Genomic DNA, 19,276 nt, shown 5'->3' with positions numbered 1-19,276 from the left:
ATGTAATGTAATTATTTTTCTAATTATATACTTGGATAATCTTGCTGAAATAACAAAAAACAAGCCATATTAAAAATGACGATGTCGTTTGACAAATCGAATTCTCTGAGATCTAGTAACCCTGACGTCAATACCTGTCAGCGTTAGCGCTCGCCATTGGCTATTGAAACCACATATGACGTAAAATAGGATCAATGAAATATGATAATGTAATATGCAGATATGTAATACCCCCCTAAGCGAAAAGCGCCCTTACAGCTACAGATAGTTCTTGTACTTTAATTTCATCATCGCAAGTCACACGTCATAAAACGTGCGATAAGAAATGCCTAGTATAAGAACGGCGATAGTAAGTTAATTTTCTACGCTGATTGCTGTTCGATCCCGCTAATTCCTCTTTTGACTCAATTTGAAAGAAAAAAGGTCACTTCGCGTGAGGAGCTCCGGAACCCCCTCTCGGTCATCACTGCAGCGGCACTAGAGGGCCTGTCTGACGGCGGCGGCGGCGCGGGCGGCGCGGGCCAGCAGGCCGGCGAGCTGCAGGCGCGAGGAAAGGCCGTCGGCGACGCGCAGCTGCGTCAGCCCCACCTCCCGCACCAGCGCCAGGCGCACCCCCTCGCCCGCCTCCAGCCCCTTGCTCACGCGAAACACGTTGCTCACGATGTCCTCCGCCGCGTACCCCAGCTTGCACAGCTTCGCCATCATCTACGATGTATAAATACACCTGTAGTGATCTATCGATGAATAAATTATTTCCAATAAGTAATTAAACTATTGTCGAAGTTATATGTAACTAAAAATCGAAGATGCGGTCGACGAAGGCACGTCATCCGCGCTCGCCGCCGCGAGCCGGGCGACATACACGGCGCCGGGTGTGCTCGCGACTGAGGGCTCTTTATTAAAGTTATAAGTTTGACGTGTCTGTCTGTCTGTGTGTGTATCTGTCCGTGGCATCGTAGCATCCAAACGTATGGACCGATTTTGATCTAGTTTTTTTTGTTTGAAAGCTGACATGATCGAGAGTGTTCTTAGCTATAATTCATCATCATCAGCCTGCTCAGTGCTGGACAATCAGGGTTTATCTGGTTCATGAAAGGCCGTTAGCAACTTGTATTCGTTTGATGGGTATATTTCATTCTAGTTCGTGACATTTGTGAATATACAATATGTATATTGTTGACATTTGTGAATATACAATATGTATATTGTATATTCACAAATGTCGTATATTCACAAATACGTATACACATATTAATGGAAAGTTGACCTGGTGCTGCAACTTCACCGTAATTAATAGGATATCCAACTCCTCGCCAACTTAGAGAAGAGGTTTCGTGTTTGGGCTCATTTTAATTGCGACAACCAGTAAGAAGTAGATAGACAGTGAATATTTACATGCTGCTACTGCAGCATCACCTGGATTCTATAGAAACCGAGATTCGTATGAACCCAAAGTGGAGGTTTCATGTTTGGCCTCATCGAAAAGGACATTAATAGATGGTAATCATGAAAATATGATTATTTTGGTAGGAATTATTCTGCACTATAACCAACACAAGTTTAAAAAGTATGAAATAAAATTAAATTAAGAAATTAAAAAAAAAACCCCACCAAAAAACTTTAAAAAGTAATGAAATAATATTTACTGCCTTAAAGATCAAATAATTCCTAACTTGTGTAAAGTAATATTTTAGTCCATTATTGTTGTCAAGGTGTGTCGGGGGAAATATTTCATTACTTTTTAAAGTTGTTTGGCAAGGTTTTTTTTTTAATTTCTTAATTTAATCTCTTCTAATCATAAACGATTACTTATCAGTTCATAAGTTAAGTCAAATCGATGTTGTATTATCTACGTAAATGCAAAAGTTTATAAGTGTGTAATGTGTAAGCTTTTTCTTTAAAAATTTCAAATTTGGCATGGCGATGGGTGAGGCACAGTTTAAATAGGTACATTATTATCATAATCATCTTCATCATCAATCATCTTTAGGCTCCCGATTAACACTTAACAAATTGGCTAGTTGAATTGCTACTATTTACTTTGAAAAGTAGGTACCTAAAATGTTTTGAGGGATACTAGTAGCTAGGTTTCGCTTAAGAGGCCGGGCCATCAAAATTCTCATACGTCTGTGGCGGTACCCACAATTCGCCTAACATTCCTGCATCGCGTCGGTACATATATAGGACAGCTGAAATGTATCATGTGGGCTTCGGCCTGACCGAGCATAACACCTCGCTCGGTTGGAAGATCTTCCTTTGTGGTGGCCACTCATATCCCACACGTCCATCATTCATTAAATCATTTTCTCATACGAAAATATTTAACATGTTTGAGTTATTTTTCAGCTTAAAATAGTAATTACCTAGGTTCCTGCAAAAAAAATGACTACAAAATATTTAAACACTAAAAAATATTTTTTAATTTAAGTACTTACTACTAAATATTTAAACACTACTACTCAAATGTGTTAAATATTTTCATATGAGAAAATTATTTTGGTATTACGTAATGTATGAGAATTTCGATGGCACCGGGCCCCTTTAGTTATTATGGTATTAACCCATTGATCCCCAAGCCATGGGCCATGGCCTTGAGCCGGCCGCGGCTGCCACATAACAATTGAAAATCTATTGTGTCTCGATACTTAATAAATTTTTTTATAAAAGTATAATAATAAAAAATTTGTTAGTCTATAAGGTATTTATAATATGGGACAAGATGCCTGAGTTTAAATAAATAATTGTAATTAAAAAAAAATACAATGAACTTCCTCAATACATATTATATCAAGTTTGTTAACTTTGCATTAATAACCTCAAACCTCCAATATGAACAAAACCAGTAACATACCTTGTATGCCTCGTGGATATCTTGCCTTATGCAGGCTTCCAGCATGCTCTTGACCATTTTAGGATGAGGTTCATCACACACTTTGAACACATTGTCCGGGTTTATGTGGCCGAAGCCTTGAGCTGTGGATTGCAGGTTATTGAGAGCAGATCGCAGATCACCTTGAGCAGTAAATACTATTGCATTTATACCTTCTTCAGTATAAGAGAGGTTTTCCTCTTTACATACTAGTATTACCTACAATAAATACAAATCCATTACTGATGAGTGGTGACAGTAAAAGTTAAGCCTTAATAACAATGGATTATGTAAAACAAAATTTAAATTCACAGACTTTTTTTAAACCAACTAATTACAATTATAAAAAAAAATAAGCTGATAGTTTCGAAACTCACTTTCGCCATAATCTGAGCATCAGACAGTTTAGAATATCTGAGTACGGCACAACGGGATTGTATAGGCTCAATGATCTTCTCGCTGTTGTTGGCAGCCAGAGCGAAGCGTGTGGTACTGGAGTACAGCTCCATGGTCCTCCGCAGGGCCTGTTGCGCGCCATCCGTCATACTATCCGCTTCATCCAGGATGACTATCTTGTGTCGCCCCGCAGGAAGAGTTACCTGCCAGAAAACAGGTCTCCATTTTAGTATGACTAATATAACTAGAATGTATAATATAAAAAGTAGAAAACATGTTTTAACAGAAGATTCAAATTGTCGTTTTAGAAATTGAGCCTCTAGGCCAGTGGTGCCCAATTTCCCCAATTTCATGCGGGCCACAAACATGTTTTGGTCTTGGTGTCGCGGGCCGCAACAAACATTTTTAGGTTTAAAAAATAAAGTTCTTTAAAATTAACGATTTAAAAATGAAAAAAATTCACGACTTTCACGATGACTTTACATCACCGGTGGGCTTGAATTTTAAAATGGTTTAACATCACGCGGGCCACAAATAAAGTCCCGGCGGGCCGCGGGTTGGGGATAGTTGCTCTAGGCCAATAGTATACCTTTTGTTGTGCAAACATTTTGATCTTATTTCGTACAACATCAATTCCACGGTCGTTGGATGCATTCAATTCTAGAACGGCCTCTTTGAATGTCGGGCCGAGTAAAGCACGCGCTAGGCACAGTATAGTGGTCGTCTTGCCGACTCCCGGAGGCCCCGCTATTATAATGTTGGGTGCATTCCCGGTGCGAGCAAAAACAGCTAATCTCGACACTGTATCTTCATTACCAACAATATCAGCAAAAGTTTGAGGCCGGTATTTTTCAATCCATGGAAGATGCGAGACTGGCTTAGCCGAGCTCGATGTCTTACTCGGTCTCGGATCTGCCTCGTCCACGTCCATAATAGTTACATCATCGTCGCTCATTGTTGCTTCAAAATAGAGTTAATACTGTTACAATTATTGTTTAAACCTAAGTTAAGTTGAAGAACTATATCCTATTGTAATCCGGTTTATCATTTATGTTTATTTTGGTGACATTGAGGGGCAGTGTTGCCAGACGGCCAACTCGGTTTCTCCCCAAGTGTTCCCCGAAATCCCCCCAAAATTCGGGATTTCAAGAAAAATCCCCCCACAAATTATAAAAGAATGTTTTTGTTCATTATGAATGGGAATTTCACAAATGGATACGATGAATGTACACTATTTCGGCAATAGCGTCCAATCTTTACAGAATCAGCATCTTCGCGAGCTCCTTGATCATTTTTATGGTTCCGTAAGTCGTACCCTAAGGGTAAAAACGGGACCATAGTACTTAGATTTCGCCGTCTGTTCCCAGATTTTTTCCTCCAACAATCCCCCCAAAAAATTGTTCCCCCCAATTTTCCCCCCATCACCTAAAAAAACCCCCAAATTTGGGGGGATTCCCCCCAATCTGGCATCACTGTTGAGGGGAGCGCTACTGGGCCAGGGACAGGGGTAGGGACACGAAAAAAGTATCGATACTTTATGGCATCGAGTACATAATTTCCTTTCGATACTGATACTTTTGTACTCGATATTTTGTATTCGATACTTGTACTTAATAAGTACTTTTTAAGTGGTATCGTATCGAATAAATTACCGATAAGCTCGCTTTTTAATTTAGCTGCTGGTTGTTGTGAAGTACATTTATGGCTTCTGCAGACGGACGAACCCGTCTAAAAGGGCCAATTCACGGCAGGCCTCCTTGCCGTCCGCAACACCATTCACAATCCTGCATAAGCCGGTGGACGGCACGGCGGACTGCAATGCAGGATAGTGAATGGGCCATTTTAAATTAATTGAACGTGTGAATAGTTCATTGATAATTTCGATAGTTTCAATTTTCGGTAGTGTGCAGTGGCGGGATGACGAACCGTCAAAATGAATGGAATGAAATTTATAAAATTTGTTATTAAAAGTGGCTTTACGGGTGTTTTTTTTATCTTATTGTATTTATATGTACCATTTTTTTTCCCTTAAGGTACAGACGATACTTACTGGCTAATATTGACGAGGTGACGTATGCGCATTAGGTCCTGAGAAAAGTACTCGATACTTTTATGTCGATACTTTTACGAGTACAATACTTTTTTATCGATACTACTCATGAGTACAGTATCGATACTTTATATTCGATACCGTGTCCCTAGCCAGGGGCCTAGGTTTATGGGGGCCTGTAAGTGGTAAAGGCATTGAGGTACTATAGACTTTTTTTTTTTTGTTAATTCGTCCCGGTCGGGACAGGCAAAGGGAGCGTTGCCCATACAGCCATTTCTATGTTTTCTCTATTTAATGAATGATAGTGAAGGCCGAAGCCAATTCTTTGATATAAATAATATGAATAATAAGTTTTTTCATCAGGCCGAAGCCATTTCTCATGTTTTGATAGTATTGTTTTGTTTAATTAATACTGTCCCTTCTTCAATTTGACATATTGTCGTCATTGGTTTGTCTTGACGTGGTCTTGACTCTTGACAGATGCCTAAAAAGGCTAAAAAGTCTGCTAATAAACAGTTCAAAGTTATGTACATTAAATAATATTTTATTACTAAAACTAAGAAAAACGAGATGAAAAGCAAATATAAAAGAGAATTATTTACAACCATAAAGTACTTATATATAATTAGGAAATTTACAACACATAACCGTTACAGAGAACTATCTCTGTGTTACTATATACAATCTCAAGGTATATAGGTAATGACTGGTGAGTACCTATTTAATTATATATCACCAATGGTAGAAAGGACGTACTCATATATTGGCTTATAACAATCGGGTGTTTTCAGAAGCTGCTGAAGGGAGTGCGGGATGGCTTCAGCAGTTTTAAAGATATCCATCAAGTGATTAATAAAAATAAATCTTTGAAGAGTAAAACTGTTACAAGTAAAGAAAATATGATCCAAGGTTTGTTCAGAATGATTACAGTAATTACAAACGGGTGAAGACAATATATTCAATCTATGAAGATGAGCATTAAATCGACAGTGACCAAGTCTAAGACGGCAAATAGTAGAATAAAATTTCCTGTCATGAAATGAAACACGATCGATTTTAAAGGTTTCTTTTATTTTGACTAAAACGTCAGATTCTGGAAGACATATGTTTTTAATACAATGCTCCTGAGAACAAGTAGTTATAGCTCTTGCTAAAAAATCGGCTTGTTCATTTCCCTTAACACCAATATGTGACGGTGACCAGACTAAAACTATATTTTTTTTGTTTAATGTTGTTAATTTTGTATATTTTTCTCTAATATCATGAATAATATAGTTAGTTGTAGCACAAAATTTGGGGTTATTTAAGTTTTGAAGAACGCTAAGACTATCGGACACTATAATCCATTTATCATAAACTTGAGTTTCAATATACTCTAATGCAGACAGAACTGCTAAACACTCAGCAGTAAAAATACTTGTTAAATTTGGAAGCCTAATACCATATCCTTTCTTATCCTGTTTAATATATATGGCTGCTGATACCGCCTCAGAAGTCTTTGAACCATCAGTATAGACTTGTTGATAACCAACTAGGTTACTTAGTAAAAGGTAGACATCTTCTTTGCACTTCAAAGAATTATCAATTACAATTTTTAGTGGAAAATATTTAGATCTAAATGTGCTCATATAGCAAGGCCATAAGTCACTTTCATATAAGTTATAGTCTTGCTTTATTTTTACAATTTCAGGTAGGTAATGTAATAAAATAGAGGAAGAAGAACCACTCTGCAATTTTACAAGAAGAGGATGATTTTTAATGGATGAAATTCTCAACAAAAACCTGTATATTAAATATTTAAAGCGAATTTTCAAAGGAGGGATGTTACATTCAACCTGCATTGATATTATGGGTGTGGAACACATCGCGCCAAGCACAATCCGTAAGCACCTATTTTGAACTTTATCTAGTCTATCAACAAAATGTGGAATAGAAGCAAAGCATACATAACCATATTCAAAATGGCTTCTTACAATATCCTTGTAAAGAATTAATAAAATTTTTGGATCAGCTCCCCAATATGTGCCTGCTAAAGACTTTAATATATTGCAAGCCTTTAAAGCCCTGTTTGCTAAGTAATCAATATATTTATTAAATTTGAAGGAGTTCTGAAAAATCACACCTAAGAATCTAACAGTTTTGTCAACTGCTAACATACTATCTCCATATTGTAGGACAATGTTTGTTGTTTTGCTAGGTTTTTTTGAAAAAACTAAAACTTTGCTTTTTTCAGAGCTGATGTCCAAGCCCAGATCATCATAATAGGCCTTAAGGCCAAGGAGAGCAACTCTGAGATTTTCAATAGCTGCAGACAACTTGTCTGCAGTACAATATATAGTTAAGTCATCTACAAACTGTAGGTTAGTAATGTTTTGACCTAAGACAATATTTAACTTATGTATATACAAAATAAATAGTAAAGGACTGAGAATTCCACCTTGACTTATTCCTTTGTAGGAATACCTTGGACCAATCAGTTTATTTTCAAATTTCACATATAATTTACGACCACTAAGAAAATGATACACCCAATTTACCAATTTTTCAGGTAATTGTAAAGAAGTTAAAATAGTTGAAAGTTTTTCCAAATTGACATTATTATATGCGCCAACAACATCAAAGAAAATACCAACCAATATTGAATTACAAGACAGAGCATTGTGAATGTCCAAACAAAAATGACTCAAGCTCTCTCTAGCCGAACGGCCACGCCGAAAACCGAACTGATTACTAGGTAAAATATGATTTCTTTCTATAAAAAAATCCAATCGCTGTTTAATAAGCTGTTCAAATATTTTGCCAACACAAGAACTTAAAGTTATAGGTCTATATGAATCTGCAACATTTATATCCTTTCCGGGTTTTAATATTGGAACGAGACAATCTGTTTTCCACTGTTCAGGAATCATGGAATGGCACCACAATGAATTTAATAGATTAAGGAACAACTTCATATTTTTGGTGTCTAACAATTTAAACATTTTGTAAGATAAACAATCTAGACCACAAGCAGAATCTTTACGAGATTTTATGGCTGCTTTCAGCTCTTCAAATGTAAAACTATCTACTAAAAAAGAATTTGGAGATGTTGTCACATTGGAATTACTGTTCTTATAATTATTTGGTACTGTATCTGGAGTATATTTATTTAAAAACTGTAATATCCATTCACTATCAATGAAACTACTTCTAGGTGTATAACTTCGGTTGAATTTTTTTATTTTCATCCAAATTTGGCTCATAGGAGTTAATCTACTAACAGATTTACAAAAGTTTTCCCAAGAAAGTCTTCGCTCTTGTTTCAATACGCGTTTTTTATGCGCCTGAAGACGCTTAAATTCGACAAAAGTTTCAATACAAGAATTCGCTTTAAACCGCGCATAGGCTTGACGACAATCATGTACAGCCTTGGAACATTTTTCATTCCACCATACTAATGGAATTTTAACTTTTTTTTTAACGTTACTACAGACAGAACTTTGAGAAACAGAATTAGCAGTTGGGGTGCAGAACTTAGGCTTATTCAAACCGTTGATAAATGTGCCACATTTACAACAGTTTGAATTATAAGCGCACAGAATCTATTATAACTGTCGATTAAATCGCATGTTTCAATTTGAAATTTTTTAAATTTCTGATTAACAGTTTTTTCATACAAATCCCAATTTACTGTTTTCAGATTTGTGTGAAGAGGAAAACTTTCAAATGTCTGTGACAAGTTACTATGGGGAGAGAATGATGGAGAAAGATTCAATGTTGTCAGAGTTGGTAAATGATAACTACCTAACGAGTCTGAAGAAACTTGCCATTCACAAAATAATGCTAACGACGCCGAAACAAAAGTCAAATCTAGTGCATTTGGCTTCCATCTATGCGACCCTACAGTGGTTGGACGTCCATCATTCAAGAGAACCAAATCATTCTCATCAGCGACATCAACAATATCTCTCCCTCGCGCGTCAACTTTGCCGCAACCCCATAAAGTATGATGCGCGTTAAAGTCTCCAGCCAAAATTATCGGTTTCAGAATAGTGTGTATTAAATCATTAAATTTTTTCTTATTAAATTCAGGAGTACAGCTTCCTGGGCTGTAAAAACTTACAATCGAAATTTGTTTCTGAAAAATTTGAATCTGAACAACAATATTTTGTAAAGAATCATCATAAAATGTATTAATTTTGTTATAGACTATAGTGTTATGAATTAATATGGCTACTCCATTGTGATTATTACCACAGTCATTTCTCACAATAGAGTATCCTTTCATGTTAAATGTGATATGTGGTTTGAGCCACGTTTCACTAATTATACAAATGTGGATGGAATTATCTAATAGAAATTTTTGTAGTTCATATTTATTACTTGGCAAGCTTTGACTGTTCCATTGCATAATATTTACTTGGGCAGAGAATGTGAAAGATTGTTATTTTTTTCTTTTATAGTTTCTTTGATTGTTTCTGAAAGAAGCTGTGAGTTTATGCTTGCATTTTGAGTCTTGTTCAGAGTAATAGCTTTAATTAAACATTCTGTGAGTAACGTAAGTGCGTTTTTATTCGAGAGAAGTACATTTAATAAGTCTTTACTATTTGTGTTTTCATTCAATGAAGGGAAATTTTGTAATTTATTATTAAAAAGGTCTGCATATGATGTAGTTGTATACTTTTTTTTATTTTCTTCTATTTTCATTTTTTTAACTCTACATTCTCCAGATATAGATAAATGGCTACCTTTACAATGTACGCAAACAGCTTTATCTGGGCTCTATAATTGTGAGCCTCGGCACATATCGAGCAACGCTCTGCATTCTTACAAAACTTTGCTAAATGTCCGTATCTTAAACATTTATAACACTGTTTCACTGGTGGAATATATGTCGTAACAGGAAATCGCCACATATTTATTAAAACATATTCAGGCAATGATGTAGAGCACGAAAATGTAATTGCCACTGATTGCGTTGGTTGCAGCTCAAAGCTGTTGTTAACCTTAGCTTTTCTCATTATTCTACGTACACATATTACCCTTTTTGTACTACTCGAAATTGCTTTATAAATTTTTTGATTGGACATTTCGGTCGGTACGGAGTTGATGACACCAGTCAACTCCGTGCTACCAGCTGGAATGCTTGCTTTTAAATTTTGGTCTCGTAAAAAAGTAGTATTTTCAAGAAATGCGTTAGCTAAGTTCGGCCGATTAAAATAGACTCCAACTTTGAATTTATTAATTTCTCAAGAAAGATATTCCCTTAATCGATTGTTGGAAAATACGACTTAAACCCATGAGGTCGCGAGTACCTATAGGAGTTTCACCTGTGCTTTCCACGAAGACTACAAATTCAAATCCAGCTGCGCTGTGCTCTGGACAGCGACGGCTGTAATCATTTACTCTATAAGGAGCATATTTGCTAAATTCCTCTGTGGGCTCAGACTGTTCAGAGCTACTCGACTCAGCCTGATCATCCACCGGACTAGATGATATTGGTCTCTTCTTCTTCCGTTTGGACGGCCGCTGAGACATCGCAGCGCGCCTGGTCCCGTGAAGGGACTTTTATATAATTAAAAAACTTACCAACAATACGAAGAAATAATTATATACAATTAAAAAATATATACAATACGACAAATATCCTACAAGCAACTTTTTACAATAAAAATCAAATTAAATTTTCAGTGCTGAAAAATTTTCTACTTTTCCCGCCACTCGGTACTATAGACTAAAGAGTGGAGAGAGCCTTATATCGGTGTATAAGCGTCAAAAGCGTGTAATGTTATGTCCTACTTACTAGGACATAACAAAGGAGTCGGTCTGCATATTTCATGTAATAAAAGTGTTATTAAAGGTTTTTAGTAAACATTTTATGTTAGATATTGTTGAGTTTTGTGGTTCCGCTAAATAATAAACCTTAAGAATGGCCAAAGAATGCTTCAAACACGTAGATTTAACATTAAATACGTAATTTTGAACAACGTTTTTTGGGCTTTCCAATCGGTATTTTTGTAAGCAAGATAATTTATAAGTTTATTAATCCCTTATTCATGCTATATGAGGCATTACTGCTAAAAATGTCACATCAATTAACAAATTGGCTACAAACATTGCATAGTTTTTTACATGTGTTTACGGATTCTCATTACTTGAACTATAGTTTATCGATATCATAAACTAAATGACTTTCTTTTCTGGATTATAATGTGCTTCAGAATGATTGACGAATAGAAATATTCAAGAAAATAAACGCACACTACTTGTATGAAATTAAGCACAAAATTGAAAATGGCCACGCGATGACGGGCTACACTGGCCATGGTTATAGCCGAAATTCCATTAAAAGAAAAAAAAAAAAGAAGAAGAATAATTTATATTTACGTTTGAGATTTGTCCAAGATTTGTCCAAAACTCCTAAAAGCTTTGTAACTTTTAGACTAGGTATTCGACGACTACAATCGATATATAAACTGGATCATTTAGTTATAATAACTTTCTGTTCCTTGTCCTAAGTCTATTTTCAGAAATGCCTCTATGAAGCGCATAGTTTAACTTCACTTCAACGGATGAATCATCAACTTATTACAGTTTTTACGTACATCAAATACCACACTATTTAAGTAAGTATACCTTACAATTATTGGACATTAATAATTTTTGACCTTTTAGCTGTTTTTCTTGGGTTGTAGCTTGTGATAACTGATAAGTAATGCTCTTGCTACCTCATCTCAAATCATTATGTTCTCTCTGATACTGACATTTACTAATATGTGTTCTTAGTTAACATCATGGAGTGGCTGTTTGGTCATCGGATGACGCCTGATGAGATGCTCCGTAAAAACCAGCGAGCACTCAACAAAGCCATGAGAGATTTGGACCGTGAGCGTATGAAAATGGAGCAGCAGGAGAAAAAAGTTATAGCTGATATAAAAAAACTAGCAAAAGAAGGACAAATGGTAAATGTAAAACAATTATTCATTAGTATATATAAATTGGTATAGTAAGGTGCAGAGTCTTGCATAAATGTGCAGGTGCCGTCTGGGTACTATTTTACTTTAATTACCCAAAATATAAGAAGCGTCTACCAAAATTTTGATGATTTCATGATCTCAATCTCACAATCAAATTTTGATCCCACTGTAATAGTATTAACCGAATGCTGGCTATGCGACTATAAACCAATCCCACCAATACCCAACTGCAAAATGTTCTCGTCTTCTCATCATAAAAACAAAAGTGACGGGGTTATAGTATAAATATGTGATGTTGTGGCATCCGATATTAAGGAAATACGTCTAAAAGACACATCTTGTCTGCAATTTCAGTGCGAGAGCTATACCATAATAGCCATATACAGATCTCCTTCTATTGTAGATGCTAATGGGTTTATTGCTCCACTGAACTCCCACTTGGAACGGACACATGCAGCCAACTCCACAGTAATTATAGTGGGGGAAATAAATATTAATTTAATTCCTAAAGAGTCTGAGCAATGTATAGAACGTAGAAATAGATATGCCTACTTAGATATGCTTGCTGGTCATAATATAATGCCTGGACACAATCTCCCAACCAGAGAAAATAACTGCTTAGACCATATCATGATAAAATTGGATAGAAGTAAAAATGCTGTCCTTAATACGTCTGTCACTGATCATTTGATGATATTATTATATTTAAACATTACTGCTATGGTAAAAAATTGCATAAAAACTAAAAAAGTTACCAACTTCGAAGATGCGTGCGAAGACCTAAATAATAAAAATTTTAATGAACTATTACTATGCAGTGATCCCGAGTTGGTGGCTCAGGGACTTATAGACAAAATTACAGAATCAATTGAAGAAAACACTAAAACTATAATCATACCAAAAAATAGGCGTACTTTAAAAACATGGATTACCCCAGGAATTCTCAGGTGCATTAGACATAGGAACAAATTGCAATTAAGACTTTGTATAAACCCAACAGACGATATTCTTCGACTCACCTACAGACGTTACCGCAATTTTTGTAACAATCTAATAAAGAAGTTGAAACGAGATTACGACAGACAACTATTGCGGGATTCTGGTGGTGACTCGAGGAAGCTTTGGAAAAGTATTGCTACAGTTATAAATCTAAAAAAAGATAAATCAGATAACTCTAAATTGCTACATATTAAGTCCTCAAAAGTGGATTCCGTTAATTATATTAATAGTTACTTCAGTAACATAGGTATAGAGCTTGCAAATAAAATACCGCTGTTGCAGTCTGATCAACCCGATGTTACTCCTGCGGGTTCGCCACTAACCACCTCCTTCGCTCTTTTTGACACTGATGAGAAAGAGGTTTACAATGTCCTTACGAACCTAAAGTCTAATAGCGCACCAAGAGTTAAAGTGCCACCATACGACGGTACTACTTCTTGGAACGCTTATCGACAGCAATTCCAGACTGTTGCTTCTGCCAACGGATGGAATGATGAACAATGCCTGACCGCTCTCACAGTTGCGCTCAGAGGGCAAGCTTTGTCGGTCCTAGAAGCGCATACAGGAAATGGGTTTAAAGACCTGATGGAGGCCCTTGAATCCAGATACAGGGAGCGACACCTGGAGCACGTGTTCCGTGCTCAACTTCGTGGCAGAATCCAACGCTCAGGAGAGGGACTACAACAATGGGCGTTGGAAATCGGAAAACTGGTCAAGAAGGCAAACCCAGGAGCCGATTCCAAGATGGTCGACACGAATATTGTCGACCATCTTGGAATATACCCGGAGGTCAGAGCTGCAGTGAGGCTACATCACCACACCTCGCTTAAAGAAGCATTGGCGCATGCTTTGGAGGTCGAGGCTGTTCGGCGTGACATACGGCAGACCTATAAGATCCGCGAGGTCTCTGAAGACTTATTCGCAGAGCATGAAAGCTAAGAAGTTTTTACAACGCCACGCGAATATCTTCTCCAGTCAGGAAGGCGACCTTGGAAGAACGTCGATGGTTCAGCACAGGATTGATACCGGAAGCGAGAACCCAATTCGTCAACGAGAAAGACGGATACCCATTGCAAAGGAAAAAGAAGTTGAAGGCCTTTTGGAGGACATGTAAACATGTCATCGTAAAATGTGTTCAACATTTGCATTTTTTAACAATTAGATGTTTGTAGGCTTCGAAACAGTTTTCCTACGCTATCATCTATCATATGGCTGCAGTAAAATTCCATCTTTACAGGACGCAGTCAAAATAATGGCAAAAGATCTGGTGCGAACGCGGCGCTACGTGCGCAAGTTCATGCTGATGAAGGCCAACATCCAGGCCGTGTCGCTCAAGATCCAGACGCTTAAGTCGCAGAACACCATGGCGCAGGCGATGCGCGGAGTCACGCGCGCCATGGCTACCATGAACCGCCAGCTCAACATGCCACAAATCCAGCGCATCCTGCAGGAGTTCGAGAAGCAGTCCGAGATCATGGACATGAAGGAGGAGATGATGAACGACTCCATCGACGAGGCCATGGAAGCGGACGACGACGAGGCGGAGAGCGACGCCGTCGTCGGCCAGATCCTCGACGAGCTCGGCCTGCAGCTCGGCGACCAGCTCTCCGGCCTGCCGCAGCCCACCGGCTCGCTCTCGGTGCCGGCGCGCACGCCCGTGGCGGCCGGCGTGGGCGTGGGCGCGGGCGGGGGCGGCGCGGGCGGCAGCGGGGGCGGCGGTGCGGGGGGTGGCGGGGGCGGAGCGCTCGACGCCGACGCCGAGCTGCAGGCACGCCTCGACAACCTGCGGCGAGAGTAGCGCCCGCGCCGCCGCGAGTGCGCACGTCCCACCCCGTGCCCGCCCCGCGCCTGTCTCGACTACCCGCTTCTTCGTAACTTACACGCTTACCTGTTCACCGAAGTAAATTATTTTGCTTAAAATATTCTTTTTACGGAATAGAATATGCAAATCCGTGTGTGGCTGTGTCCTGTATATTCAGATTCATAATATACTACGTATTAAGTACATACTAAGTTCTCGGCGAAACATGGCGGTAGCGGTCATTGACTCCCTGTCAAAAACTTGTCATTTTCTATAGTCTATACAAAGCCGCGATTCACAACATCTGACACTTCTTTGTCAATTGCGGTTTTAAATAGGGTATTTAGTAGAGATTCAAAGATTCAAAGACTTTATTAGCATCCAAGTATAGTATAAATATACAAACTCAGCACCTTGTACAGGCGGTTGCTTATAAAATAGTACTTGACAAATATTTTGTAGTAGTAGTAATAGTAGTATTTAATCGAGTGACTGTAAATTACAGTTTTAAGTCTCAAAATTACTAAATTTGGGTTATAGAATTACTATTTGAGCGACTGAGAGTGAGTGACGAGAAATTAACAAAACAGCAACTTAGAAATTATTTATTTGAGTTACTTAAAATACAAAATGAGCAGCTTTATATTTTTTGAGTAACCTAATATCTGTTTGAGCGTCAACATTACGTCCTGCATTTTTTTTTTTCAATATTTGGCAAATGTAATTTTTATACTGAGCGGCATTTTATCTTAAATGAAGTGTTTCGAATACCAAAAACCACTTTTAAAAATACACTATTGAGCAGAGTATAATGAGCACACATTAAAAAAAATGAATATAAAATAACTATTTGATGAAACACTTTTATTCAGGGACTACTACGGACAGGGATAGAACAATTTTTTTAATTACTATGTATATATATACTATCAAGCAAATTTTTTGTGAGTAGCTTCATTTGGATAAGAGGAACAACAATTTTATATGTGAAAAAAAAGTGGTAGCTAACAGAGATAGAAAGGATTTCATACTTTGATTTGATGATCCCAAAATATGTATTGTTCTATTTGTAGGAACTTGTAGGAACTTAAATTATATAACGGTAAAAGTTTAGAATCATGCCCAACGATTTAGGGGGGGGGGGGGGGGGGGGGGGGGGGAAAGGTAAACCCCGTTTATATATAAAAATCATTAATAAATTACACAAATTATAATCCTTAACGGAACGTCAAAGAAATGGGTAAAATTTTAAAGGCGACCTATACCAAAAAAATAAACAACTGGCTTCAATTATGATTCGACGGAGCCCCGCTACGCGGGGTTCCTACGTAAATAACCACGATGGCTAAGGCCTTTACGCCTTAGCCATCTAACCTAACCTAAAAAAGTCGTATTAGTCCGCAGCCCAACTCACCTGACTGCAATGATTCGTCGCCACGCCCCCATTCGAATTCGCACGCATTTAACAATAATATGTAGTTTTCATTAAAACACGTATCAAAATATAAAGCCTCAAATAGAATATCAGTAACCAATTATCATTAATAAAGCAGCCCACAAAAGTTTGCTCAAAATGAACTTTTTAGTAGCTCGTAATAAATAACCTCACTTAGAAAAATTAAATCTATATTTAATATTGAAGTTGCCCGCTATCTATTTCCAGTCGCTCACTTAGTAATACAGTCGCTCGGATAGAATTTTAATATCTGAAATAGATTAATCGCAATCCACATTTTGTAAGTTCGTTCTGGATTTTATTATAAATCAATATTAGTCGTTAGTTTTGTTTATTTTTCGCTTAGTCAAATTAATACCGCTCATGTAATTAAAACAGTATGTTCATCATCAGTCGCAAAGTAATTTTTTATTCGCTCGTTTTATTATTTCCCTTTTAAATATAGAAAATGACAAGTTTTTGACAGGGAGTCAATGACCGCTATCGCCATGTTTCGCCGAGTACAGTATAGTAATAATATTTAAATAGTAAGTAGTGACTCATAACATCACAAGTTTGAAGTTAGGTTTCTTACAGACGAACTCAACTGCTGCCGACACGTGCGGCAGTTGACAGTTTATGACGCTTGCAGGAGGCCTACCACGACTTTTCCTAAAACGATCATGTTTCCAGAACACTTTGTTGTAAGATTACAATAACATTACCGTACTCACTTTTTAAATATAATTTTACTAAAAAAGTAAAAAGTGCAAAACATTGTTAAATCCGCTGTGGAATATCAACTTTTTTAAGATCGCTTACGTGACGTTAAAGTAATATTGCTTAAGTGTCAAACGGTGTCGCTTAGTAGAGGTGGTGGTAACGTACCGTGAACCGTCTAAGGTTACGAATAATTTTTTTCACAGTACGTCCGCTGAATCGGCAGCGTATGGATCATGAAGCTAATACAACGAGGAGCTGGCCTAAGCAACTGTGCACTGTGATTTTCAACTAGGTCCTGACGTCATCATTGTGGGTGGGGCTTAAGTCAGTACACTCAGCGTTTGTTAGGTGCACACGTAACGAGACTCCCAATAAATTGGTGTTTTTTTGCGTTTTTAACAAGGAAAGGATGAAGTATGTGTTTTACAATGTCGAAAACACTCAGACAGACGTTCTGATAATATAAATACCATCACATTTCATTTGTAATTAATTTTAAATGTAATTTAAATACATAAGTTCTAGAACATTCTAGCTTTCAGCGTCAATTATACTACTTGACACGAGATGGCCAGACCTTTGAAAGATTAATGTACAGAATTGGTCGATTACTTACCTATAAATCAATGTTATCAGAATATTTTTGCTAACGCTACTTTTTTAGCAAACAAAGCTGTAATTGCGATCCCATTCTGATCGCACGTGGATTATCATCTTTCATGTACTTACCATCGAAGAAATTGATTCATAGCCCATAGCTTGCTTTTAGCCGATAGATGAAATATTGAAAAGTAGGCAGAGCTTGACACCCCCCTCACCCCGCAAATTGTCACGCGTCGTTTCTTAAGGAAATTCGATTACGACACCTCCTCTTTGTTTTATAATATTTTAAAATGCTCAAAAGGGGGGTGTGGAATCCATTTCTGCTTTCGACTTTTCCATCCACTGTGGTCCATGGAAAAGTCGAAAGCAGAAATTTTGACTTTGGAACTTTGTTTGGACTAATTTGAAGATACGCTAGTCGGTAATCAGTCCGCTGCCGATACAGTGGAGGTACTGTAAAAAAATATTCGTTTGATGCGAGACGTCCGTTGCGTACGGCACCGACCTGTGGATGCTTACCTTTACGCGGTACGTCATAACTATAAGCGTGATAAACTGTCGACGGCTGCCGTCGATACGTGTCGCCGACACGTGCCGCCGAAACGTGCCGTTCGTCTGTAAGCGCTCTTACTATGTATATATATTTATTTATTTGGGATAACAACAGCCATCAATTATTTTACAATGTGCAATAGAAGAATACAACAAGTACATACGGTCAATAACAGCTGTATATTACTAGCTGTTCTACCATTGTCATAGTTAAAATTTAAAAATCGTTTTTTTTTGAGAGACTCAAATTTTTTTAACGTCTTTGTCTATTTTTAAAGGTACTTATCATGATATTGTGATACCGTAAAAAATATGGCATTACACGAGTGGTGGTGGGCTCCTCAGGTGACCGACTTAGAGCGTGATTAACATAATGAAGAAAATATTTTATATTGTTGAAAATTAATTATTTTTTGTAAATAAAGTATTATATTAATCCACGCGCTTTTCTTATTTCCACACGTTTTGCTTCGAATACATTGTGGCGGTACCCACAATTCGCCTAACACTCCTGCATCGCGCTATCGAAGTTTCGGAAAACGGCAAGATACAACGTCTGAAATGACGTCAGTGGGCTTCGGCCTCACCGAGCATGCTATCTCGCTCGGTCGGAAGATCTTCCTTTTCGGCCGTCACGAACAACGTTAAATTGGTGACCACCGACAAGAACACGCATCGTTCTGGACATCAATCATCATCAACACTCCGCCCATCCGCACCACGTCAGCAGACATCAAGCATAACCGGGTCGCCTCGACCATAAGCCGCGTTGGGCGTCCGCGCCGGTCGAACCCGTTTCTGGCTTGAACGGGGCAGCCATAGGCTACAACGACCGGTCAGCAAGCAGAGCACGGGGTCCCTCTCCTGGTCATTGCACGCGTAGCTTCGGCCC

General features: G+C 37.9%; 2 protein-coding genes and 2 long non-coding RNA genes across 6 annotated transcripts; 2 read left to right on the top strand and 2 right to left on the bottom strand.

Moving 5' to 3' along the window:
• Window positions 1–205: 205 nt before the first annotated feature.
• Window positions 206–4,335, bottom strand: LOC121726210 (replication factor C subunit 2). The gene is made up of 4 exons (XM_042113447.1): window positions 3,855–4,335; window positions 3,247–3,468; window positions 2,852–3,088; window positions 206–705 (listed from the first exon to the last, which is right to left on the bottom strand). Exons 1-4 carry the CDS (start codon window positions 4,218–4,220, stop codon window positions 478–480), a joined length of 1,053 nt encoding a protein of 350 aa, XP_041969381.1. The 5' UTR covers window positions 4,221–4,335; the 3' UTR covers window positions 206–477.
• Window positions 4,336–5,948: 1,613 nt separating this feature from the next.
• LOC121726207 lies at window positions 5,949–8,056 on the top strand. Its single transcript, XR_006035506.1, has 5 exons — window positions 5,949–6,024; window positions 6,107–6,224; window positions 7,006–7,197; window positions 7,549–7,675; window positions 7,864–8,056. It is a non-coding gene; the product is annotated as an uncharacterized LOC121726207 (long non-coding RNA).
• LOC121726208 lies at window positions 8,028–12,144 on the bottom strand. Its single transcript, XR_006035507.1, has 3 exons — window positions 12,086–12,144; window positions 10,638–10,642; window positions 8,028–8,038 (listed from the first exon to the last, which is right to left on the bottom strand). It is a non-coding gene; the product is annotated as an uncharacterized LOC121726208 (long non-coding RNA).
• On the top strand, window positions 11,677–18,794 carry LOC121726206 (charged multivesicular body protein 2a). 3 transcript variants are annotated; one of them, XR_006035505.1, is made up of 4 exons: window positions 11,677–11,920; window positions 12,081–12,256; window positions 14,508–15,170; window positions 18,663–18,794. XR_006035505.1 is itself a non-coding variant. In XM_042113443.1 (3 exons), the coding sequence occupies exons 2-3, from the start codon at window positions 12,089–12,091 to the stop codon at window positions 15,066–15,068; spliced, it is 729 nt and encodes a 242-aa protein (XP_041969377.1). In that variant the 5' UTR covers window positions 11,677–11,920; window positions 12,081–12,088; the 3' UTR covers window positions 15,069–15,337. The 3 variants fall into 3 exon arrangements, 2 of the variants coding, with proteins under 2 accessions (XP_041969377.1, XP_041969378.1); XM_042113443.1 differs by lacking the exon at window positions 18,663–18,794 and having other exon boundaries at window positions 14,508–15,337; XM_042113444.1 differs by lacking the exon at window positions 18,663–18,794 and having other exon boundaries at window positions 11,677–11,924; window positions 14,508–15,337.
• The last annotated feature ends 482 nt before the right edge of the window (window positions 18,795–19,276 follow it).

This window comes from Aricia agestis, chromosome 4 (assembly GCF_905147365.1).
Source record: "Aricia agestis chromosome 4, ilAriAges1.1, whole genome shotgun sequence".
Taxonomy (NCBI): domain Eukaryota; kingdom Metazoa; phylum Arthropoda; class Insecta; order Lepidoptera; family Lycaenidae; genus Aricia; species Aricia agestis.
The sequence above is the reverse complement of the archived record's forward strand: the minus strand, read 5'-3'. Positions and strand labels throughout refer to the sequence as shown.